Source organism: Lissotriton vulgaris, chromosome 10 (assembly GCF_964263255.1).
Source record: "Lissotriton vulgaris chromosome 10, aLisVul1.2, whole genome shotgun sequence".
Classification (NCBI taxonomy): Eukaryota; Metazoa; Chordata; class Amphibia; order Caudata; family Salamandridae; genus Lissotriton; species Lissotriton vulgaris.
The window spans coordinates 503,246,509-503,272,117 of record NC_141698.1 but is presented as its reverse complement, the minus strand read 5'-3'; the positions used below and the strand labels follow the sequence as shown (position 1 = coordinate 503,272,117).

The window sequence follows — 25,609 nt, the reverse complement described above, 5'->3', positions numbered from 1 at the left end:
CAAAAGCCTTGCAGCAAACTTTCTACAGAAATGTGCGCTGCTCCAACCGCCAAAAATGCTGAAATCTTATAGGCACTTCTATGTTTCCTGAATTTTGGAAGAACTTATGTTCTAAATTACGGAGAAAGGGTTAAACCTCTCTACGAACTAATAATACCGGATTTCAAATCAAATAATTGAACTCAAAAACACACAGAAATTTTGCGCTCAGTGCAAACACATGTTAACAAAAACAGTTACAGACATGCGACAACGTGCGCAATCTTGTGATCTGAATCATCCCAGGGATATCTGGATTCACATACCTAACCTTTAATGAAGGTGAAAAGGTACCAATAGCATACAAATCACACTAGTACACACAAGCTGAAATGAAATGCACTTCTACATAAAAGATTCTGACAGCGGTTCAAACTGCAGTAGCAAAAGAAAGAGCTCTCGCACAGGGTAAACGCATAATGATCATTACACCTGAACCTGCTTTAGAGGCAGTAACGAAAGCGAGCATTCCAAATGCTAAAGTTTTACATCCAGGATGGATACAATGGGTTAATTATTTTGCTGCAACAGACGTTGAATACGTTTTTGACCCCTACTTGAAAACACAAGAATTTCTACAATACGAACACGAATGTCCTCTGCCGACCGAGATTCTGCTACTAGAACATTACTGATGTATAGTTTATACAGACGGATCAGCGCAGCCCGCAATTGGGGGTAAACAAGCCTTTAGTGCTGAATGCGCGTTTGTTAAAGGTCGCTGGCGCGAAGGTAAATTTCGACCTATGGTAACTAAATCACAATCACTCGGAGACTGTACAGCTCAGCGAGCTGAACTACAGGCTTTCAAGATTGCGCTTGAAAATACTGATCGCGAATTCACCACTCATAGTGTGCGATTCGTATTACTGTGTCCAGTCTTACAATGAATATCTGCAGAACTGGGTTCAAAATGGTTTCAAAGAGGCAAAAGGTGGCACAATAAAGCATAAAGTGCTTTGGGAACAAGTAGTTCTATTACAGAAAGAACTACAAAAGACTTACGTGATCCATACACTGAGTCATCAGCGTGATGGCGTTCACGTTGCAGGGAATTCATTGGCTGGTGAAGCCGCGAAGGCAGCTGTGCAAATGGCTTCTGTAGCTGCAAGCACTCGTTCTAGAACAAAAATAGATGGTGAAACAATGCCAGCTGTCCTTGCCACTAGCAAAGGCAGCGGACCTACGTTACCTCTAAACTATCCACTCGAATATACATACATAATTGACGCAAACTGCGTTCCTTTTGCTCGAATCCCTGGAGTGGGGGACAGAGTAATTCCAAACAGGAAATGCAGAGGTACTTTGATAGAAGAAGCACATATGGGAGAGGGTCTGACACATCAACCGATCTCAAAATCTCTAATAGAACTGAAAGAGATGTACTGGTGGCCAGGGATGAATGCCCATATTTACGAATTGGGAATTAACTGTGATACCTGTTATAGAGATCATAGCTCTGAATGCCACCAGATACCGGACTACAGTGTAGCCAGCCCAGTACAGACACCACTGTTAGACAGCATTAGACTTTCTACACACAGACGTCACCATGGACGGATGCGGTCCCACAACTATTAGGACAAGATTCATTTGGATGTAGCCTCAGCGCTCGGCTGATGCCCGAACTGTTATAAAAGATTTGCAAGTCTTTATCGGTACATACGCAATCGGCACACCACATTCTGACCAGGGTCCTGCGTTTAGCTCTCAAGCTTACAAAGAGGCCATGGCCAGCTTTCGTGTTGCATTGCGATACTCAAGTCCATTCCATCCTGAGGGAATTGCGGTAGTGGAAAGAAAAAAGTGACATAAAGCAATCTATAACAGCTAGGGTATTAGACTCTGGTGACGGGTGGGGTCAAACATCTAATAAGTGTCCAACGTAGTCTTAATAATCTGCCAAGAAATTCTCTGGATGGAATCACTACATATGAAATACTATTTGGTACTAGAATGCTCATCCAGGATCTTGATTGTCACACTTCAGTGGTAGAACAAAAACCTTTTGATATGAAAGACGTTTGGCTGTTTTGCAGGACTTAAACAAAACAAGAAGAAGTCTGAGTAACACTACACAGAAGCCAACGACCACTGAAGAAAAACCACCAGTCCCAGCAAGACCTGTCTGGGTTCCAAAGATTGGGGATCTAGTCAGGAAAAAGATTGCGGTGAATAAGGAATTTGGGCCTTCTTACAGAAAACCAGTACCTGTCTTAGCAATCCAAGGAACAAGATAAGTGTTACTACGGTCTATTGCTGGAAGAAAGGAGAACCAAGTCCTGTCCATCGACCTGGTCAACCCACATCATGTGGCCGATAATAAGTAGTAGGCCCAGTAGACTCCCAAGATGTAGCAGACGACCAAATCTTGCTACATTCCAAGAGGTTCAAACTGAAAGACTTATCACCTTTGATAAACCTGCAGTGAGAAAAGGACTATGCAACCAAGACATGGAACTGGTACCTCTTGAGACCCAAATAACAGTTCGTCAAGAAACACCTGTCTACAATGATATAGCCTCTGAATATACTAATATGACAAAGGAAGAAACAGCATCAGCGATTCCAAACAATCCTAATGCAATTCCAACAATTGACAGAACTGCGTCTGGTTATTTCATCAACTTTGATACATTTTCAGAGGATCCCATTGAACCTGAAACTATGCCAGCTAATAAAACTTTCAAAGAAAAAATAACAGAACTCTTACATCAACTTGAAAATACAGATCTGGTTTCACCATGGGTTGAATTCTGGAATGTGTTAGGTGTGCTTTTTCTCCTACTTTGGCTCATTCTTGTTTTAAGTTTGGGAAAGATGATGGATGGAAAATACAGTACAATGGACACAGCAAGTAAGACTATCAACTTGCTCCTGAAACCTCACAAATCTTCTCATCGTGAGCGAAGAGACCTGTCATCAGTGAACATCACAGCCGTTCCTATACCTGGTGGTATAGCATGGGACACAACTGATTATGATATTTATAGCCCGGTGGAACTGTTGGAAATTCTACACCAGTTTAAGGTTTCTTTGAGTAACTTTGTCTCACCTAGCACATTTTCTGATGATTGGGACTTTGAAACTGTTAATAACATGATGACAGATTTAGAAATGTCAGCTAAATTCACAAAACATGAATACTTAGAAAGTTCATCAGTTTATGAACAAATGTACTGTTTTAATCATTATGGTCACCATTATTTGCACAAATCTGCAAACCCTAGAAATGTTTTTACCTATAATCAATGGGAACATTGTCCAACACCGCCAAAAGGCAGTTCAAAAACATTTTATGAAAAGTTTCCATACTTCTCAGGGTTTAATGTCACAAATCCAGAAACGTTTTATTTAAAAAATGTGAATAAGACAGGAATGAAATACATGTTGACTAATACTAAACAAATTTATTCAGCGACCTTTTATGCTCAGCTCTCTAAATTAGGTTTTAACTTTTGGAAATACAACATTGAGACAAAAACTGTCTGGGGCACAAAAGACTGGCAGGTGCAAAGTTTAGATGCCTTATTCAGAGCCTGCCTTATCCCAGAACAAATAATGTTTTTAAATGACACTGTTCAAAAAACATCTCGTCTTGGTTTGGCTAAGATAAAAGATTTAAACAAACTGTCCATACCTAAGCCCACACCTGACAGTAATAGCACTGCAGATGAGGAGTTAGGCGTAAAAAAGATTTGACAACAGAACAGAACTAATCCTGATTGAAAAAGATTGTTAATCTGGCCCACAGACACAAATAACTGTCAAGGTAGATTCCTGAACAAAACACAAGGGTTCAAAGTAACTAGGCCAGATCCAAGATATTCCCAGAGACAACATCCAGGGATAGTTACAACATACAGTGTAGGAAAACTATGCCTTGAATGGCTACAGAAATCCCCACTTCCAGAAATTAAACAAAACTTAACTTTACTTAAAGAAGGCGTTGATTTACGAGACTTCTTACTTGGACCTCATAAACCACGTCAAAACGTTTCATATACGCCGGTATATACGCTGCTTACAATGAAGCATGGAAAATCATGCAAATGGAAACTGCAGAAAGAATACGAGAAATTGATCGTATTAAATTAGAGAAAGCTCTCTCTGTAGTGGACAATGGGTTAACCACTCTGTCCTCCAGACTGTATTCTTTGGACAACATTGTATCCTCTGCCATTGACATAATAGAGCAGAACTTGCTAATGTTACAACATGGTCAGTCTCAATTATGTTCTATAATGCTGCAAGGGTGGACGTTACAAAATCTCTTTTCAGGCTACGTGCCATGGCGTCTAATTAACACCACGTCATTGTTTACTGTAACCTTACAGATAGACAAATCTCTTTGGCACAAAGAGGAGCAGACTATACGGTGCTGAAAAACTGGAAAGATTACTATTAACTGTTTCCGAGAAGCCAGTCGTGGAATGGATAATACATGGCACCATCACGATACCAGAGACGATTTTCCAGTTTCAGTATTGCTTAAGACACATACCAGCGGGCCTGTAAGAAAGGTTGGATAAAGAGTACATTAAGTCGACATGGAATTTACCATACGCACACAAATGTTGGAGTAAGGAAAAGGAGGTATTTCTTAGTGGACAAAATTGTAAGAACTCACTAAGCGGTACACTTTTGTGTCAAGGTATTAATTTACAAGGAGTAACAAAAGGGGATGATGGACAGAGTGTTTGAGCAAATCAAACACTCACCCCCAGTCAACTGATCTGGGTTTAATCCATCACCATTCTTTAGCTCACTCAGCCACCCCAGTTCAGACATGGCCATATGCAAATCAGTCTGACCCTGTGCCTCATGGGAAAAGTGCAGCCCGAACTGGCCCCCCCCTTTTGTACCGCTTTGTTCGCCACCAGTTGGCAGGGTATGCTCAGACGTGAGTCCCTTACTCACTTTGCCACTGGATTCAAGCAAGCCGGGCTGAAGACGGCTGTAATGCCAGTAACCGGTCCTCAGTAGCTTGTTTCCGGTCCAGGGAAGGCATGGCTTGGCAGTTCGAGCTGGACTGTTCCCATGAGGCACAGGGTCAGACTGATTTGCATATGGCCATGTCTGAACTGGGGTGGCAGAGGGGGCTAAAGAACGGTGATGGATTAAAGCCAACTCTGGTGACTGGGTGTGAGTGTTTGATTGGTTCAGATGCTCCGTCCAGCACCACCCCCTTTTGTACCGCTTTGTTCGCCATAAGTTGGCAGGGTATGCTCAGACGTGAGTCCCTTGCTCACTTTGCCACTGGATTCAAGCAAGCCGGGCTGAAGCCGGCTGTAATGCCAGAAACCGGTCCTCTGTAGCTTGTTTCCGGTCGAGGGAAGGCATGGCTTGGCAGTTCGGGCTGGACTGTTCCCATGAGGCACAGGGTCAGACTGATTTGCATATGGCCATGTCTGAACTGGGGTGGCAGAGTTGGCTAAAGAACGGTGATGGATTAAACCCAGATCTGTTGACTGGGTATGAGTGTTTGATTGGTTCAGATGCTCCGTCCATCACCACCCCCTTTTGTACCGCATTTATTTACAAGGAGTCTGCGAGGGTTCTTCAAATAACCTTTCTTGCCACCTGCACGGTTCTTCAGCAGTGGTGATAGTCCCAGTTTTTAGGCAGCAATCCAATGGTAGCTACATAATGTTGAATGATCACAGCTGTTGTGGAACGATGCCAGGTATAGCCCATCTTGTTAGTGTGTCAGCCAGGGTCACTTGTTGTATGCAAGTATTGTTTCCTAAAAGCAAGACAGACTGGGAAGTCGCTGCTATGGCCTTCACTGAATATCTCTTCTATACGAATTGATAGCCATTCTTTTGCAAAATACTGTGCCAATGACCTCGTCCAGAGAAACGTATGATCTGCAAGTCGCAAGGACTTCTGCGGAGATACATGCCCTATTATCAACGAACTGTCCAATACATTTCGCAGGAAATGTTAGGTCGTATCTTAAACATGTCTGAGACGAGTGGTATTGTACATGTATTTAAGACCGTTTTTTTCGGGACTGAGCACCCTTTGAAGCAGTCCTAGGCATTTTTCCAACTTTCGTGCACTCTATGTGAGGCGGTCTGCCTCTCATTTTGGGACTCGTTGCAGGAATTCTATTTTTGTTTCTTCTGCACCGATATGGCAAGTCCAGTCACCAGCGATACCCAAACTACCATGGAGAACGCTCTCCTGGCCATGCGGTCCCGTGACAGAATTACACAGATTCTTGGCTTGGCTTGTTTAAGAGATCTGAATACTACATGGTTTCTTTTGTTCAGACCAATCTGGCAAGATTGCATCTTACCTGTTCTACGATGCCTGCTTTGCGGAGAAGAATGTGTGTTGGACGTTTGTCTTACACTTCCATCAGCAATGCCAACGGATGTAGACGCTTTGCTAGGTCCGGTAACGGCTCATGCATGGTGTTGCCCCCAATGGCTGCCAATCCTGATGACTGCTTTCGTAGAGATCTCACCTGCAACTACTGCTAATGGTGAGGTACGTGGAACAACAGGCACACGGGTACCATCTACTGCAAACATTGCTAATGCGACTGACGCTGACGACGATGCTTCTCATCTGTGCACAATTGATCTACTTAATGAAGTAGTTCCACTTTCACCTACTGTGGTTGACGATTTATTTGCCAGCTTAGACGATTTGATGTTTTCTCCTGACACCGAGAATAACTTTTGAAATCTGCACACAGCGTTCCATGAACTCTAATTTCGGCCTTCGTTTTTCAAAAACAAAGCTTCTAAACTTTGGAACCCTATTTTTCTACTATTTGGATTTGACTTTTTTCCAAAATCGAACTCTTTTTGGCACAAAGTAATCTGCTTAAAGTAGAACTATTCATAGAGAACAGGAAATTGTTTTTCGAACACTCCATATAGACAATATTTGACCTTGTCCTCAAAAACAATAACAGTCTATATATTCTGCTATGGAATGGTCTCGACCTTTTTCTTCTGTAAACCTAGAGCCATTTCATAAAAATGTAAACTCATGATTCATTCAGTTAGCATTGCAAATATCATACTATATGCTTAGGATGACATCATTTCTTTTATATGCGTACTGTACAAATGCTCATTTTTCGTGTGCAACCATTTTAAAATGCATTTTGTGTATTTTGGGTGCGATTGTAAAAACATGCTTTAGATGTTTTGAAAATGGTTATAGTTGGTAATGTCAAACATAATAAAGCGGAGGGGGTGTTGTAGAGCATTTTAGGACCCTAGTGTAATTTTCCCGATTCATGCCCTTATATAGGTAGAAATCACCATATTCTTATATAGGTTCTAGCAGCCCGTCCCGACCTTGTCCGGGAGCAACAGGCTTCCCCGACCCCCGCCCCGCCCGACATTGTCCAGCAGCCCGGGCCCCCGCCCGTCCCGTCCCCCACCTGACCGGACCCCCGCCTGCCCCGACATATTTCCCCTTACCTCAGCCGCCGCTCCTCCCGCCTGTCCGCTGCTCGCACCGCCGCTGGCCTGTCCGCTGCTCCTCATATCACCGCTCCTCCCCCGCGCCATGTCCGCCGCTCCCTTACCTCAGCCGCCGCTCCTCCAGCCTGTCCGCTGCTCGCACTGCCGCTGGCCTATCCGCTGCTCCTCACGTCACTGCTCTTCCCCCACGCCATGTCCGCCGCTCCTCGTCGTTCTCCTGGACGCCGCTCCTCCCCGCGCTCCTGACGTGAGCACGCACGTCGCAGCCGGCGCTACTTCGGAGGGACTACTTTTTTTTTTTTACTGTAAATTTTTTAAATAACGTTTTTATTTTTAATTTATATAGCCTATAACCATCTACACACCCGGACGATTCCAACGGTGTATCGGGTGTGTGGATTGGCGCTGTGGTTCCCGGGTTTACCCGCCTCAAAGGCTGAAAGTTCTTCCTTTATTATAGTGGTATAGATAGAAAGCATAACCATAGTAAGACATAGCTCAGACAGTCCAAATACGGCATGGCTACTTCCACTAGTTCCGAAAATCCACAACGATTTCTTGGAAAAACCCGCCTTCAGCAGTCGGGGACCTCCCCTTGCTTGAGTATTGATTTATCCAAGAACTCATGGAGTTTTCAAAGAACTGAGACTCTTTGATGACGTTATTATGTCCAACCTTCACGTCAAACTCGGCACCTTCAAGGTATAAATATGCCCACACTTGCCCAGGCAAACACACAGTGGTTTGGAGCAGTTTGACTATCTACCTACACGACACAGCTCGCCACAGCAAGTGCCGAAGGAAGCCGACCCTCCAAAAGACGCACTGAAAGAGACGATGTCTTTTCTCTTGCCGAGAAATCTAGCTTCAGTGTTTCCAAGCTACCCTTGCGGGTTGTTGGGAAATCGAGTCCTGAGAGAGAGAGAGAGAGAGAGAGATACCAGACCTCCTTCATTCTAAACCAAGGTACGGAGCTGATTAGACCCTTAGAGAATTCTTGGATAGATTCTTGGCACAGAATACTGAAACTAAGCTACACCTCACTTACTTCTTCCCTCGTACTAGACTTAGGTTAGGTACGCCGGGGTAGGCGTATTTTAGAAGCACCAGTTGAGTACTTTTAGTCTTTTTTTATTAATGTATGTATTCTATGTATTTTATGGCTTAGAAACCATAGCATGCTTTTCCAGTATTATTTTATAATACTCTTCGTACTGTACGCATTGTACTTCGCAACCAGTATTACGGTTGTAGCAGTTCATTTCTTCTGCATGAGAAAGAAGACTGTTCAATAAATACTTGTATTGAAAACGATCGTCTATCTCTTTCTCTGTACCTCTGGTGAAACGAAGCATGCACGATTGACTGAGTGAAATAACTATCTATTGTTTCCGCTACTCTAGAGATCTATTTCTTATTCTTCGGAAACAAAGTTGTCATGTTTATGCGGTTGTCAGAAACTAATCCCTTCTTGTTTATTCGAGAAAGTTTCTAGTGACCTCTGAGCTAACTGGCACTCACAATTAAGTCTAATATATTCGCTAGAGCCCTAGTCGACCTCAGTCCTAAGTCTAATCTATAGTATATATTATTGCAATGAGCAGAGCCTATTGGGAATATAGGAACTACACTACAAGGTCTGACTCAATTTTTAAGTAGGCCTTCAATTTCATCGTAGGTAATGGAAACCGCCATCTTCTCAATTGTAGACAAAGGGAGGCACCCTTTACCTCAGTTTATACAGAACCACTGTCATGTCTGACAGTATCTTTCTAAGAAATTTAACAGTGCTAGATCATTCAGCTAATGACATCGATATAACCAGTGGTGGCTGGTATGGAACGTGGGGGGGAGAGGAGATAAAGAAAATTTTTAATTCACTTACCTCAGCACGCCATCTCTCCCACATCATCTTTCCTCCGACCTCTTCCTGTCTTCTGTGCGACCAGGAAGCACTCAGGCTCCCTTAAGCCAATCACAACACTGTAATGCCCGTTTATCATTTGTTTGAGCTCCCTGGTTCAGTGCTCGGATTGGCACAGGGAGCCTGTGGATATTCCCCACCGAAACATGCAAATTGCGCCTGATTGTATGGCTTGTTCCAGTGGCATAGTGAGTATGGGACCCATGTCTGGGCATACAATCGATTCAACCCAGATCTCTTGACTGGAGGTGAGTGGTTGAAAAGTTTCAGCACTCCATCCATCATCTTCTCGTGTTTACTATGTTTGCCCCAAGTGGACATGAGTATGCCCAGACGTGGGTCCCTTGCTTGCTGTGCCACTGGTTTTAAGCTAGCCTGGCTGATAAGGGGTGATACCCAGAACCAGTCCCAAAATGCTTGTTCACAGTCCAGGGAGGGCCTGGCTTGGCAGTTCAGGCTGGACTGTTCCCAGCAGGAGCAGGGTCAAGACAGATTTGCATATGGCTGGGTCCGAACTGGGGTGGCATAGTGAGCAAAAGAACAATGGATTCAATCCAGATCTCTTGACTGGGGGAGAATGGTTGAAAAGTTTTGGCAATCCGTCCATCATCTTGTTGTTTGTTATACAGAAATCAAACACAGACACAACACCCTTTAAAGCCAGAAGCCAAATGTGAAGTAAAACAATATTAGATCAATTGCAGTAACGGCATATTAGCGGCCTGTCTGTCACGAATTAGCACATCCCTTTCCCCCATTTCCTATAGGATAGTTTTAGACTATAAGAATCTAAATTCACATATGTGAACTTGTGCGGTGCAAAATGTGCATAGTACAGGTTTAATGGCTAACCTGCTGCAGAAGAAATAAGACCTTGGATATCTCCAATGGGGTTCTGGGTCAAAACATTGCTCTTGAAAGTGAGTATCTAGCAGCCTTCAGTTTCGATGGGGTGCAGTTCTCATGTAGAGCCATCCTGTGGGCTATAAGAACAGTCCTGGTTTATTCTCTGCTCCCATTATAGAGATCTTACAACCAGATTCATGGGTATTGTCATACATAGATATCTATCTACCTTACTGATGATGATTTAGATCTACACTTAACTTTAGTGGACAGAGTTGTGACATTAACATCACATGGTTACAAAATCAATTTTAAGAAATTGAAAATTGCCTACGTGATTGTGACCTTCTTAGGCTACGAGTTATCCAGCGAGGGCAAGGGTCTAGCCCCGGAATTTCTTCTGAAGTGTGCTACCTTACAGCCTCCTGATACACTGGAAAAGTTGCACTCCCTGCTGGGATTTCTTAACTTTGGAAGTATTTGCTTGCCTCACTATGCTGAGCAAGTAAAGTCCTTGTACGGCCTGATTTCTCTTATGTTTCAGCCAACCCTTTGTGATTCCACAGTGGGATCTCAGTTTGGTTCTCACCTTCCTCATGTGCACTCTATTTGAATCAATCCACAGCTCTTGACTCTGAACGCTCTATTTCCGGTCATGGTCACTTTAGCAGGTCTCATGAGTGAACTTCAAGCGCTCGGTGCAGCTGGCTTACATCACTTTTTTTCTCCAGATAAAGTTGTGTATAGGCCCATGGCGGCCTTTTTGACAAAGCTGGTGACTTATTTTCATGTTGGTTAATCCATCACTCGCAATGTTCTTTTAATGCTTGCAAAGTTGTTATCTGACTGTATCATTGGATAGTTGGCAGAGGTGATCAATCAAACCAATTAGTCCTGTATAATTTTTGTCATCCTTAACAGATCGTTAATGCTGTGATTCAAACTAAGTGTTTAAATTGGTTTTACTTTAGTTTTCATCCGTTTAGGATCCTATAGACATTTTAATAACTTAGCACGAAGAACCTTCCAAAGGCTCTTTTCTCCACCATGTCTATAACCAGGCCCTTGACTAATCATCTGTCCTCATCAGTTAAAATATTTTGCAATAAAGGTAGATTCATACAAAACTATTGTGCAATTAGGAGTGCTATTGATCATATTCTTTTCGTTTCACATAGCCAATCTAAAACAGATTATGGAGTTCCCATAGTTACAATCTTTCTTATATACACGTTTTAGGGAGAAGGCAAGCATGGTCATCCCTGAAGAGCGGGAAGGCAGAGACGACACCAACCAGGACCTGAGGAGAGATGCTTCTTCTGCGGTCGTTACTGCAGACACAAGAAAAGCAGGTTAGTACAATTACGTCCCAAGTGGCATTTATACATGCCACCCACAAGCAAATGTGTTTTCTTTCATCATTTTGCACCGGACACTATCTATTTTAATTCATGGTTTAGTGGTGCATCTTTTTTTCCCCAAAATTCCAAAATGCACTATAGCCCATCATTTCCATCAAATGGACCGAAAGATATAGTATACAGTTGTCTACGTGGTTGATCTTTGTCTGTGGGCTAAAGAGATTCTAGAGGAAAAGTAAGAGGCTATATAAATACTTTTGAAGTGCTGCTTTTCTGCACATTTCCTGTAGATATCACTTCTGTACTTTCCATAGTTACATTCTGGTGAGAGTAATTTGCATACGATTTCCCAGGCTTATTTTACAGCTATGTATATTTTTCACTAACGCATTTACATTCTAGAGCACCTTCTTACACAGCAACGTAACTCATTTTTCTCTATGGTGGTCATATTTCTGTTTGTATTTATGAATCATGAGTTAGTAATTTATGGAGCTATAGATGGTGCATACTGCAGCCTAACAGGATCCACCACTCTGAGTCTTCTCAATATTATGAGCTGGAATCTACACAAGGATGTCATGTCACAAATGCAGACTAGCAAGTGCTATGCAAAACTCAAATCTAATGCATAGCAAAGGTACGTTGAGACGTAGGGCCTTAGTATGACTTTGGTGCTCCTCCTGTTAGCCTGCCACTGCTCCGCTGACAGGAGGACCGCCCAGCCAGTCGTGCTCCAGCCTGCTAGATTAGGAGTTTAATCCAGGGCGGGCGGTGCTGCGGTGGTCTCATGGCAGTAGCTGTATAAGGCTTATGGGAGAGTCTTAACAGCAGACCGTCGCTGTGACAGTGCCTGCAACTCATTCCTGCACGGTGTGGCATGCATGCCACACTGTGCAGGAACAGGGTGCAATTCCAGGGCCACAACGTGTTACCCCTGCATGCACCCCCAGGACCAGAAGTGGCAGGGGGCCATGTTGGGGCCCCCTTCGTTGCCTTTATGCCACCCTTTTCATGGCGGTCTCACTGCCATGAAATGGGTGATGGAAAGCCAACTCCTAATATGCTCGGGGATGCCAGCCTCGGAACTGCCGGCATAGTGAGCCCAGTTGCAGATCGTCAGCGCAGCAGGATCCTTGATCCCGGCGGAGCGGTAGTTTCATGACGGTCCAACCACAGAATACGACGGCAGACCCGCAGTAGTGGCGGTGGTCGGGCCGCCACCACGAGTACAGTGGTCTTTAGGATCGCCATACTCATAATAAAGCCCTTTATAAAAGTAATAAAATGCAGGGGTGGATAACGTAGATTGAAAGTGATTTTCTACCCTACTGGGTGTGATTCTTTTAGTATGTTTACAAATTCTCAAGTAGTCTTCAGGCTCATTGGCATAAAGGTCTTTGTTTTAGAAAGTTAGAGAATTAATACAGTTTGAAGAACATAAGACTATGCAAAGATAAAGGGAAATCCCACAAGGCCCTCTCTCATTAGCATGTATACTTAATAACTTGACTTGAAGAATTGTTTGATTCCCCACACAAAAGAAAGACTACTGTGATAGGGTGTTCTGTTTGTTGCATTTGAGCTTTCTGCATATTTTGCTTCTCTTTGGCCTCTAGCATGCAGAATGTTTAGTTGAAACCAGCCTTTGCGATTTTTCAAGCTAGGCCAAATGTTAGCCACCTTGTTCGTTTTTCTACTTTTCTCAGAGATTTCACTTCTCTGCTTTCTAATATATTATCCAGTTGAAGGCAGTCGCGACTGCCACCAAGTATTGCAGGGTGGGGATGAATAGGAAAATACATTTTTTAAAATGACATACCTTACTCCTGTAACGCAGCCTCGTCTCGCGTCATCCTCTTCTGTTCCTTCTTGAAGCAGGAAGCACTCTACGGGCTCAGTGCAATGCAGCGTTGTGATTGGTCTGAGCACCGTGGTTCGGCGCTCAGACAGGCAATGGGAGCCTGTGCATGTTGCTCACCAGGCTGTTCATTACAGCCTGGTGGCGACCATGCAAAGTGTACATGACTCTTTGGCTGGGCCAAGACGGTCGGCCAAGCAGTCATGGCCACTAAAGTCCCAACAACTCCTCCCCTTGCTGGCTGTGCCAGAGCTAAGCCAAGCCCCGCCCGACCCACAGACTGGAAAATTAAACCGATAGTGTTATTATCATCTTATTTTTATTTTATCCACTTCTCGCAATGCAGTCAGGCGACGCTCCTCCGCCTTTGCGGAGGAGCCGCCACTGGTAGAAAGGGGCAGGTCTACCAAAGTCCTACTGTATTCTCAGCTCACCTTGTTGACTGTTTGATAAACGAGCTGCAAAACTATGCTCTGCTGGTCTCTTCTTGTGTAATTCAGGAAATGCAACTGTAGTCCAAAACTCACCTGATGCACCTAGGTGTAGGAGTTAGTTCCACCCTTCCAAAGGATTGCATGTAATTGCTTTGTTTCTTTTAGGATGCTGTGGTAGAAGGCCGTCCGTAGAGGCATGGTTTGAAGTATGCTACCTTGTCTGCCCTCACGTGTGACAGAGCAAGCCTTGGCCACCAGGGTGACTATGGTAGTTCATAACTGTGTTCTTGTACGATGCCATTGCCAAGGGTTGCTGTAAACATTTGCACAGCCTTTTGCTCACAGTGCAATGGCATTATGTAGTAATATTGCCATACATTGTGCAAATTTGGGAAGCACATAGTGTTCAAAGGATAGATGGGTGAGTAATGTATGGCCTCACAGTAACATCAGTAGAAGTCCAAGGCAGGCAAGGTGCATGTAGTTGCTACAAAGGTACAAAATGGTATGAATGTGCCTGAAAAGAACAGTCTGCCAGTGCAATAGTGTTTAATGTATTGACCCATGCAGAGGCGCGAGGTATTTAGATATATTCCTAGCATCGACTTGTTGATTATTGTTGGTTGAACTTAATAAATTGTGACAGACATTGGTGACCTCGCATGTGTAGAAGAAAGGAATTGAGTACATTACTGATTGCTGACTAATATCTTAACCTCGGAACTAGCAACATGCCTGGGACCTTTTGGATAATCTGAGGAGAATCTTTGCGTCTTTTTTGTGTTTGTTTAATTGAATTTCCATGGCCCAGAACGGAAAATGTAAGACTATATTTATGTGCATGCTGCGTGTTGGCTTACTTTCAGTCTCGAGAGTAGGAACGTGTTATTATTTTTTTTACCTGTTTCAGCCCACAGGGGCAAGAGTTCTGAGATCTTTCCAGCACATGAGAATGAGAACATGAATCAAAAGTATAATGGGACATGTCTCAAAAGGTTGGATACATGTTTTTATTACAAGCCGACTGTGGTTCTTGAGGGTCTTTTTTAATAGACGGTGAGCTCAGCAGCCTGGGGAGTGTGTGGAATGATACATCCCTGGTGTAATAATGTTAACCGCAACATGTGCTTTGGGCTACAGTTTGGAGGCATTTTAAAGATTGAAACATGAGAAGGATGTTGAATATTGGGCAGAGTGTTACGGGAGTGCGCGTTTCCACCATCTCAAGAGTTTTAGGAAGTTTATGTGGGTGTTGGGATTTCTTAGGCTTTTCTACCTTTAGATTTTCATCAGGAAGAAAGGTGTGCATGTGGTTAATAAAGGCAGTTGGACGAAAACTGGATGGCAACAGACTGCGATGTAGTATAGTGATAGTTTAGTTGCACTTGTAATTTTACGTGTGCATTACAGCTTCCCTCAAAAACGTTATGAATATAAAGAAATTTTACAATTTCATATTATAGACATTATCTGATCCCATAGAGTGTTAAAAAAAATTCCACATAGAACCAGGGAGCAGGCAACTCAGCTGTACATAACGAAAACCTAAATATAGTGAAATAAATATTTGGCACTTTTTGGAGGAATGTTCCCAACAAACTCTGCCATCTGTTGTTCCCATCATCTTTTTAGTTCGAGCCTGGGCAGCGCATGCGCTGCCTTGTGAAGCATACTCTATTCGGGTATGGACTTGGAAGCTCCGCCTACTCTCTGCTTATAATTTTCATTGACTTGTCATTGTCCTTTGTAAACTGACTTTTCATTGGTCTATACGCTTAGTAGTCCCTCCTTAGTACTGCCTTGTCTCATCTTGTAACCTTCCATAAGGACTGGCCCTATTATGTGTGTTGGTACTAGGTAGGCTTTATTTACAGCCTCTGAACACTATTTCTTGAAATTGTTTTCACCTGCCTGCTGTTGCAGGCAAGGCACGCTCTCTCCTAGTGCTCTATTATTTTGTTTAATAGCACGGCATGCTTCAGTGGTGGCCTCTCCTTTGTTTTATTTGAGGCGCAGAACTCAGCCACATGATTTTTTTTTCTTATTGGCTTTTTTTGTTTTGTTTAAATGCGCTTCATGTGGCGCTTTCCCGTTAATGGAGGCCGTGCCCCTTTCTTAAGACGAGCCATGTCTAAAGAAAGGTCTACGGCATCTATTATAGTGAAAGCGTGGAATTGGGCGCTTTTACAAAAAAAAAAGCATTTGTTTGTCAAATGTTCCAGGACTACCCGGAAAAAACGAAGCTATGCGGCAATTGTTAATCAGCGGTGTTGAGAAAGAGTTACACCTATTTGGTGATGAATGTCTATTTGGCAGTGTACATGTCAGTATTATTTTGTGAACACCCCTTATCCTCTCACAAGGTTCATCTGAAACTGGTGACCAGAAGCTTTGGTGAGGGTGGGTTGTTCATGCCGCTGACTTCGTATTTTCCACTATCCGGGCATACCTTGAGAACGCAGTTATCACAAGCATTCGCTCATATAACACCGAGTCTTATGTACCCCGTTTTAAACAGTGGGTATTTTTGTACTGTCTAGAAATAGGCCTGGTGTCTTGCGGCGTTGCAGACTGCCTAGGTACACATGTTGGGTTGGCCGCTCTTTGTTCCATCCACAGTAGTACTCATGAGTACCTTGCTAGGTCAGTGGATGGGAGCCGTTGAGTCCTTGCTGTTTGTTAAGTGGGTGGTCAGAGAAGAGTGTGCCTTTATGCCTGGCTCTTTTATGTGGGCAGTGATAAGAGAGTTGTTCATCCCCATTTTGCTGGAGCGTTTTGCAGTTGTTCTGTTATGATCAGTGTGCGCTGTAAAGTGACTGGAGCAGGATAGACGCGGGTGTTGTTGTTTTGGCCCGGTATAGTTTAGTATTATATACACTCAACGCAGGTGGAATCAGACAGACGTTTTTAAAACTTTTCTTCGAGTTTTAGATTGATGCAAAGATTTCTTTGTAAATCCTGACTAGCTGGTGGTGATCGTCTGATTGGAGACAGTGATGCCTATCTGCTAAGCTCAGTGAGGGCATCAGAAGGTAGCAGCCCCTGCACACTCTGACTAACCATTGTCTTTTGCGCATGAACAAAGCATTTCCAACCATGCATGTTTTAATGATTGGTGAATTTTACTTTAGCTTGGCTAGCTGGGCTTTAAGTGGGCCGGGTCCTGCCTGTGGTCAGCACCGGCAGCTCTAAAAAGCAGGTGCTGAGACAGGTCCCTATCGGGATCTCCGTTTTTGCCCTCACCCTTGGAGTGGAAAATAAATCTTTACTCTGCAGCAGTGCCACCCTTCACTGCATTTTAGGTAACTTCAACGAGACTCGTATTTCTTTCAGTCTCATTTCAAAACTGAAGCAATTCCAATATTATATACAACAAAGCTGTAGTTGTTGCTTATTTATCTTATGCAACTAACAACAATTGACAAAGCCAATAGTCCTGGTTTGTTGTAGGTATAATGTTACTTGTATATATCTGGATGCAGTGACAGAAACAGCAAAATACCAGTCTGGCACACGCTATGCGAAGCCCAGATTTTTTCTTGGGTGTTTTTGAGCCACACCCATAATTACATCAGCCACGTCCCTTTGAGAGATCCCCTCCCAGATTTTTCATCCCACTTAAAACCTTGTTGACTAGCTATCTTTTTCTCACTGAAAGCTGCTATTTTGAGTGGGTTGCACATTTGCTGCATTTTTTTTGTTAAAGATATTTTTATTGAGAATACAAGAAGGAAGAGAAATAGAAGAGAGAGAAGATAGAAACATGAGAAATGCAACGAGAGCCCTCGCAGGAGCTCACTCCACATGGCCAAGAAGCAGTATCATTGTTGAAGATTGTACAACGCGGCCACCCTATCCAGGATGATTCTCAAAGTCTGCCAGCCAACAGCGTTGTGCCCAACGGGAAAACCTTAGAAGGGCGTCAGTCCACAGTGGCACCGGGCAAAAGCTATCCGATCCAGAGGCGTATTCGACCAGTTCAAGTTGCGCCTCCTTGTGTCTTGGCCACGAGAGAGACAATGCAGCGAGGTGTAACGTAAAGACCCACCACCCCTAGAAACAAACAAACCGAACCCCCCCCCCCCCCAAAAAAAAAACTCCTGCAACCCTCCAACCCCCCTCCCCCAGTGGTGGCAGTCTAGCAGCAGGCACACATCCAAACATTCTCTCACACCTGAAACAAATGAAGTGCACGTAAAGTGGGTGGACAGACCGCCGATGGCAAGCCTCGAGAAAGAAAGCGGACTAGCGGGCCCCACCTGAAGGTGAAGTTCTTGAAGTCACCTCTGAAAACATCAGCCATACTTTCCATACTCAACAGCTTCCACAACTTAGCATACCAGAGGGAAAGTGCAGGGGCCTCCTTCTTCTTCCAAGCCGCAGCCAAGGTCAACTTGGCCGCACCTATGCAGAGCCAAAGGATTTGTTTATCTGCCTTAGTCTGATGCTCCAGGAGCGGGTCACGAAGACCCAGGAGCACGAAGCCTATTGAGTCCGGAATCGGGTAACCCAACACATCTTTGATATGGGACAGTATCTCCTCCCAGTAAGGGCGAATGATAGGGCAGTCCCACCAGATATGGCGAAAATCCCCCAGGAGACCACATCCTCGCCAACATCTGTCCGACGCAGAGGGAAAAATCTTTTTCAATCGGGTCGGGTAGAGATACCAATCCAGCATTGTTTTCATATGGGCCTCCCTGAGATCAGTGGAATGATTAAATTTGTGTAAATCGCGCCAGAGGTGAGTCCACTCCTCGCCAGAGATATCTCGCCCTAAGTGCTCTTCCCAAAGACTCGTATATCTAGGGCGAGGCGAGATAGCAGTGGCCGATAAAAGGTCATAGAGGAATGAGATCACCCCCTTCATAGACGTTGCGCGGGTGATATAGGATTCGAAATCTGTGGGAGGCCTCGTTGCTGCATCTCGCACCTCCGGTGACAACGCCCAGTGAAGCATTTGGGCATGCCGGTAACGCTCGGAAGGTAGCACCGCGTAGTCACGCATGCAATTATGGAAGGTGAGCGGCTCGTACCCATGGAACAAGTGTGTAAGTGCGTGGCAACACCCCGCTCTCCACGCATCAAAGGGGCCCTCAACGAGAGCCGGTGGAAAGGCCGGGTAAAAGTGGATAGGTGTGAAGGGGGACAGGAAGGAGGTCCACCTCTCATCGCTGGAGACCGAGTCCCAGACCTTCAGGGTGGTACTCGTAGGAGTGCTAATGTAGGCGTTACGAGGGCGATCCCCCTTCGCCTTCCAAACCAGGTCCCATATCGATCTTCCCGCCACACTCCTGTCCATATGCAGCCAGTGCTTCTCCGACTCCATCTGGGTCCACTCGACCAACACCCGGAGTTGCGCCGCCTTATAATAGAGGTGCATGTCTGGGAGGCCGACCCCACCCTTCTTCAGGGGCCGACGCAGTGTAAGAAAGGAAAGTCTAGCGCGGCCTCCCTGCCAGATATAGCGCAGGATCATGGATTCAATACGCCTAAAAAAGTCCCCCTCCAAGGTGATAGGGAGTGCTTGGAACAGGTACAAGAGCTTGGGGAGCAGCGTCATTTTAATTGCATGGACGCGACCCAGCCAAGAAATTAACATGGGCTTCCATTGATTAAGCTCGGTCTGTATGTGGGTCAGCAGGGGAGGGAAGTTGGCCGCATTCAAGGTGGTAACAGATGAGGTCAGCCTGACCCCAAGATACTGTATGGAGGAGCTGGACCACGACAGGGGCGTGAGCGGTCGGATGCGTTCCACCTCAGCGGGCGGTAGCGTGAGATTGAGGATGTATGACTTGCCGGGATTGACCCGAAAATCCGCCACCGATTCGAACTGAGAGAGCACTTCTTGCACCCGTGGGAGGGAGTTCCCCGGGTCCGCTAATGACAATAAAACGTCGTCAGCAAAGAGGGAAGCTGCATTTTTTTAAAAGTTGAAGTACCTAGTTGGATTGGAGTCCTGTTGTAACTTGTATCTTGTTAGTGGCAAAATAGCCGCTCTGAAATTTTAAAGCAATCTCAATCTTATACTTTGTAGGATTTTGTCAAAGGGATTTGGAGCACCCTGCTGACACGTCACAGCTGAATTACCTCATGCATCATGGTCGATGTTGTTCAATGTTGCTTGCTTCACACACAGTTCTCACAGTATGTTGGCCAGTGCCAGTACCAGTATTTTTTTCAAGTGTATCCCCAGACACGTGTTTCTAGATTCCTCTTTCATCAGTGGGGAAAAATGTTCGTAGGTCGCTGGACGTGCTGCCGCAGTTTCCTCAGGGTTAGTGCCACTCTCAGCACGCAGGTGCTCACAGAGCTCGTCAGCTCACGGCCCACGGGAGCCATCTAAAACAGTCAAAGGGATTTGGAGCACCCTGCTGTCACGTCACAGCTGAATTACCTCATGCATCATGGTCGATGTGGTAAATGTATATATCTGGATGCAGTGACAGAAACAGCAAAATACCAGTCGGGCACACATTATGCGAAGCCCAGATTTTTTCTTGGGTGTTTTTGAGCCACGCCCATAATTACATCGGCCACGTCCCTTTGAGAGATCCGCTCCCAGTTTTCCCACTTAAAACCTTGTTGACTAGCTATCTTTTTCTCACTGAAAGCTGCTATTTTGAGTGGGCTGCACATTTGCTGCATTTTTTTAAAGTTGAAGTACCTAGTTGGATTGGAGTCCTGTTGTAACTTGTATCTTGTTAGCGGCAAAATAGCCGCTCTGAAATTTTAAAGCAACCTCAATCTTATACTTTGTAGGATTTTGTTAAGCTGAACTGCAAGCTTTCAATCCCACTATCTTCCTGACTGGATCATGGTACATTTACTGGTACATTTACTGAAGAGAGGGACAGAATATCATTCCTGGTCAATCTAAACTGCACAAGTAGTTAAGACACACCTGTACGCTTTCTTTATTCAATTTTCCACAGTCCTCACACGTTTATTCAGTCAATGCACTCATCTTTTTAGTTGAGGCGAAACTTTTCGTACAACGATTAAAATAAGTGTGCCTGAAGGGGTACTTTGCTGGGGATGGGCTAGAGTGCTGTACAATCATGCTCTCACTAACACTTTCCCTGGATGTGCCATTTGGGCAACATGAACCTCTTGCTAGACATTTGAGACCCAGACATAGTGCTTCTTTACATTTTGCTTTCTGTGGACCCCTACTTAATCATTACTAGTACCCAGGGACCCCCTCATCATTACTGGAATCTGGGGACCCTCGCCTAAACGATTTTCAATATTTGAACTGCAAAACAATACAAAAAAATATGGGAACAAGCATTCATCAAACAAATACATAAAGGAATAAATATTTTGCTTAATTCAGAAACAAATATGAAAAATTAAAAATGTTCATTTTAATGGTAATGTTGGTGCTCTTCTAAATTCAGGTGCGGCGGCCCATCGTCCATGCGAAATTCTGTTTGACAGCTTCCTTGAATCAGTCTAAAGATGTCCACTTATTTTTGTTTTAAATTTTAAAATTCCTTCACATTTTATAGAATGTTTTAATATTTTAAATGTTGCTTCTTTAGTCAAACACCTTATTAATCTGTTAATATTTTTTAGTTGTCTGACCATTTGTGGACCCATTGAGTAGGTGTTGCAGACCCCACTTGTGTCCCCAGGACCACAGGTTAAAAAACACTGCCCTCATAATGCATCTTCAGTGCCCTTTAATTATGAAACGTCTTGCTGTCTGCAGATGCTGGGCATTTAAGACGTTTTGTGGGGGTGGGGGTGATGGTATGGGAAGGGCCGGATACATTCCTTGTCACTTCAGGTATCATACGAAAGGGTAGTTGCTGCTTGTTAACCCTATAGTATCAAATACATTCTTTGTGAAATGGTCATAAAACAGGGCTAGATTTGGCCATGTGCAGCATCACCTGTAAACCATATGGTAACCATAAGAGCTTAATTTTTCCTTTGCTCTTCATGGAGGGTCATCTTCCAATCGGTTCCCCCTTCCTGTGTTCCATTCTGCTCCCTGGTGCTTAACCTACGTTCTGTAAACCGTAAAGTGCTTAGATTTTACTATTTGAACAATTTCAAACTGAACTTATGATGTTAAAGTATTTCAATTCATGTGGATAGAGGGTCGGTGCATCTTGCTTCGGGGAGAGCACTGGGCTTTATAGAAGTTTATAGTACAGTGTTCCTGAACCCCACAGTCTCTGGTTTCCAAGACCTATTGGCTTTGCACCCAGGATAGTGTGCTGCATGGCTAAACACGTCAAAAGTCCAACAGGCAAGACCTATTAGCGTTGCCTATGCTTGTTGTATTTAGGTCGAAGCAGTCTGCTTTTGTTGAAGACATCTTAGGGGCTTTCAGAAAGTTAACCTTGGAATGCATTCTGTCCGTTGCTTGCCGTGGATTTGTGGTTTGTAACTCACTTTTTCTTGCTTTCCATTTGCTGGCTTTATTTGTTTTAGGCTTTCCAACTTGAGTTTCTAAGGTCCCTTGCCCAAGTCGTATTTACAATATCCCTCAGAGTTCTCCCTTTCTCTAAACAGCCCTGTAAATCTTGTGCTTTTCTGGTCACATTTGCTGTACACTCAAGGCTGAGATCAAATGTCAGGTACTGTCTTCTGAGGGCGCTTGTTTACTTTTCTTTCTCTGACTTCAAAGTGAGAGGATTTATGTGACAGCCTTGCTGGATACTGGGGGTAGGGCTTGGTGCAGAGTAGCCTACTAGCCCCATGCAACTCTATATCGGTGCCTTTGTGTTTTTCTGCTGATGCCATTATAAGCTTTTGGCCTTATGAATAGTGGTGGCCTCTCAATGTCAGCTTGCTTATGTATTTGGTTTCACGGGCAATCGTGAAGCAGTGTTTCGATATTTGGAACATGCAAGCACTCTAATTCTTATCAAGCTGTGCATGTAAATCTACAATTAAAATTGAAAATGATTACCATGCGGCCCAACAAGCCGTGTGGAAATTGCACTACATTAAATTGCAGGACCATCTAATAATTTGCAAAATTAAAACATCGTTGATTAATTCAAAACTTCTCTGACAATTATTGTGATGCAGGCTTTGTTGTATCGCGAATTGAGGCTTTATGGTGTGGCCTGCCTGAACAGTTTCTAATGCTCTTTCTTTTCCTGCAGGGGGGCAGGAGCAGAAGAACGTCCAGCACAATATAATAGTGGACATGAGGGAGTTCCGCAGTGAACTGCCCGCCTTGATCCATCGGCGTGGCATTGACATCGAGCCAGTGACTCTGGAAGTGGGAGATTACATCCTGACGCCGGACATCTGCGTGGAGCGTAAAAGCGTGAGTGATTTGATTGGCTCCCTTAACAACGGTCGTCTATACACGCAGTGCATCTCCATGTCCCGTTACTATAAGCGACCAATTCTTCTGATCGAGTTTGACCCCAACAAGTCATTCTCGCTCACTTCCCGGAGCTACCTTCACCAAGAAATTTCCGTCAATGACATCACCTCCAAGGTGACCCTGCTCACGCTTCATTTTCCGAAGCTGCGCATCCTCTGGTGCCCCTCGCCTCACGCGACCGCGGAGCTGTTTGAGGAGCTGAAGCAGAACCGGCCGCAGCCTGACGCAGCCACCGCCATGGCAATCACGGCGGACTCGGATATCATTCCCGAGTCTGAAAAATATAATCCAGGACCTCAGGACTTTCTCTTGAAAATGCCTGGCATCAACGCCAAAAACTGCCGGTCGCTAATGAACCAGGTCAAGAGCATCGCGGAGCTAGCCACCTTGTCTGAGGAGAAACTATCCACAATTCTGGGAAATGCAAGCAATGCCAAGCAACTTTATGACTTCATTAACATGACGTATACCGAGGCCGTTTCACTTGGGAAAACGAAAAAGTAGGTTTTTGCTTTTCTCTGTTCTCATGTGCCTTAAAAAGCTTTTGAGCCTACAAAAGGAAAGACCGGCCCGGGCAAGTTAATGACGTTAGTTACAAACTTGATTGCCTGTCAAAGACGTGTGCCTTCCTCTCACTCAGTGGATGTGTCTTCCATTTTCCCTACAATGCTGCTACAACAATCATGTTATCTTTTCTCCATTCTTGGCTATGGGGGCTTATTCACGGACTGCCCAAGACTCCTATAAGTGTGGCCACATTTTAACTACAGCTGATTCATTTAAAAGCAAAAGGCATTTTTTTCCAGCAGATCGTGTGGGGATTATTTTCCGGTCCTTTTGGCTTAATTGTGCAAGAAAGACGAAACATACGCACCCACCCAAATGGCAGCTAAGTTGACTTCTCTATAAACAGACATGTCAGCGGTGTTGAAAGTGTAGTTGGCGGTGTCTGCATGCTATCATTACAGGCATAAGAGTGCAAACACCTTAATTTCATAAGAAGCTAATACGGATTTTGTTAATTTTATGTACTTTCCTAAAATACTCGAACAACCTCAGGCAAGGAAGAACCACAGCGTCATGAAATGCGACTTATTTTGAAAGATAATGGCATATGAACTGTAATAGTCTGATTTTGCTCTATGTTCTTTCAACGTACAAAGAGGGGAATAGAACTCAGCCGTGAAAATGTGCAAATTTCACCTAGACCTGTATGTCGCTCTTCTTCCATATTCCACAGTAGGATCTGTTATTGGTGGATGTAAGGTGCGATGGCTTTAAATGAATCAATTCGCTATGTAGAAAGGTCTTGCTTTCATAAAGAAAGCTAACCTCAGGCAGCGCGTTAATCGAAGTACTGACACAAATGTACTTTTTATATTAGGAGAAACTTTTTAGAAATAGTGAAAAATATGTCCTAAATTCCGTTATCCAAAACATTTTCTACCACATTATATTATGCAGCCTCATTGTGGATTCTTTTGGTATATTTATTTCGTTTTATTTATTTGGAGATATTTTCTCACATTTTTCTGTTTCCGTTTTCATTGTCTCAGCTAACTAACCAAGTTAAGGCATCTTGCATAACAAAGTGACTTTTAGCTATCAAACATATGCAAATTAAAAGTATATAAATGGTGACCCACTCGTAAAAAGGTGAGATTAGAGAGGAGACGGGTGAGGGATTCCGGAGGATAAAGACAAAACTAAATATCACTGCAAAAACTCAAGAAAACTATATTTTAAGTGTTACGGTTAACTCCCATTTACCGTACTACTTCCCCTACCTGTTGGGTAACCGGATTTTTCAGCAATTTGTGCATTTGATCATTGATGCTCAGAGCAAGATTAAACTGTGCTCTTTTATGTTTCTTTATTTCACTGATTTTACACTTGACACATTTTTTTTAGTAGAAAGATGTGCATGTCTACATTGCAGCCTTTGTTTCTTGCAACAAATTGTGCATGATTTTTGTGTAAAATACTCACATTTCTTTTGGGAAATGTTTTCTAACTTCCTTTATTTAACAGGTTTTGAGGAAAGCCCTCTACTACAGGTGGACAGAATTTGAGTGGCTGATAATCTCACCATCAGATTTACCTTACCGTTTACCCATGTTTACCCAAATTGAGAATGGTAAACCATTGTGCAGCAGAACTAAATACAACGCTAGTTATTCTTTTGACTTCTTTACATCCTGATTGAGTCTGCAAGATCTCTGTTTATCTCTCATAAAAAATAAATAAACTTGAAGCTCTCGCTTTTATGGTCATCCAAGCATATGACACATAACAGTTTAAAGAACGGAAGCACATACAATATCACCCTTCTCTG

At 43.8% G+C, this 25,609-nt stretch overlaps 1 protein-coding gene across 1 annotated transcript in view; it reads left to right on the top strand.

Moving 5' to 3' along the window:
- Window positions 1–24,919, top strand: part of ERCC4 (ERCC excision repair 4, endonuclease catalytic subunit) — a 269,908-nt gene extending 244,989 nt beyond the window's left edge. The window contains exons 10-11 of the mRNA XM_086941358.1: window positions 11,500–11,612; window positions 23,045–24,919. Of these exons, the coding sequence (XP_086797484.1) occupies window positions 11,500–11,612; window positions 23,045–23,778 (847 nt within the window). The 3' untranslated portion in view covers window positions 23,779–24,919. The remainder of the gene's footprint in view (window positions 1–11,499; window positions 11,613–23,044) is intronic.
- The last annotated feature ends 690 nt before the right edge of the window (window positions 24,920–25,609 follow it).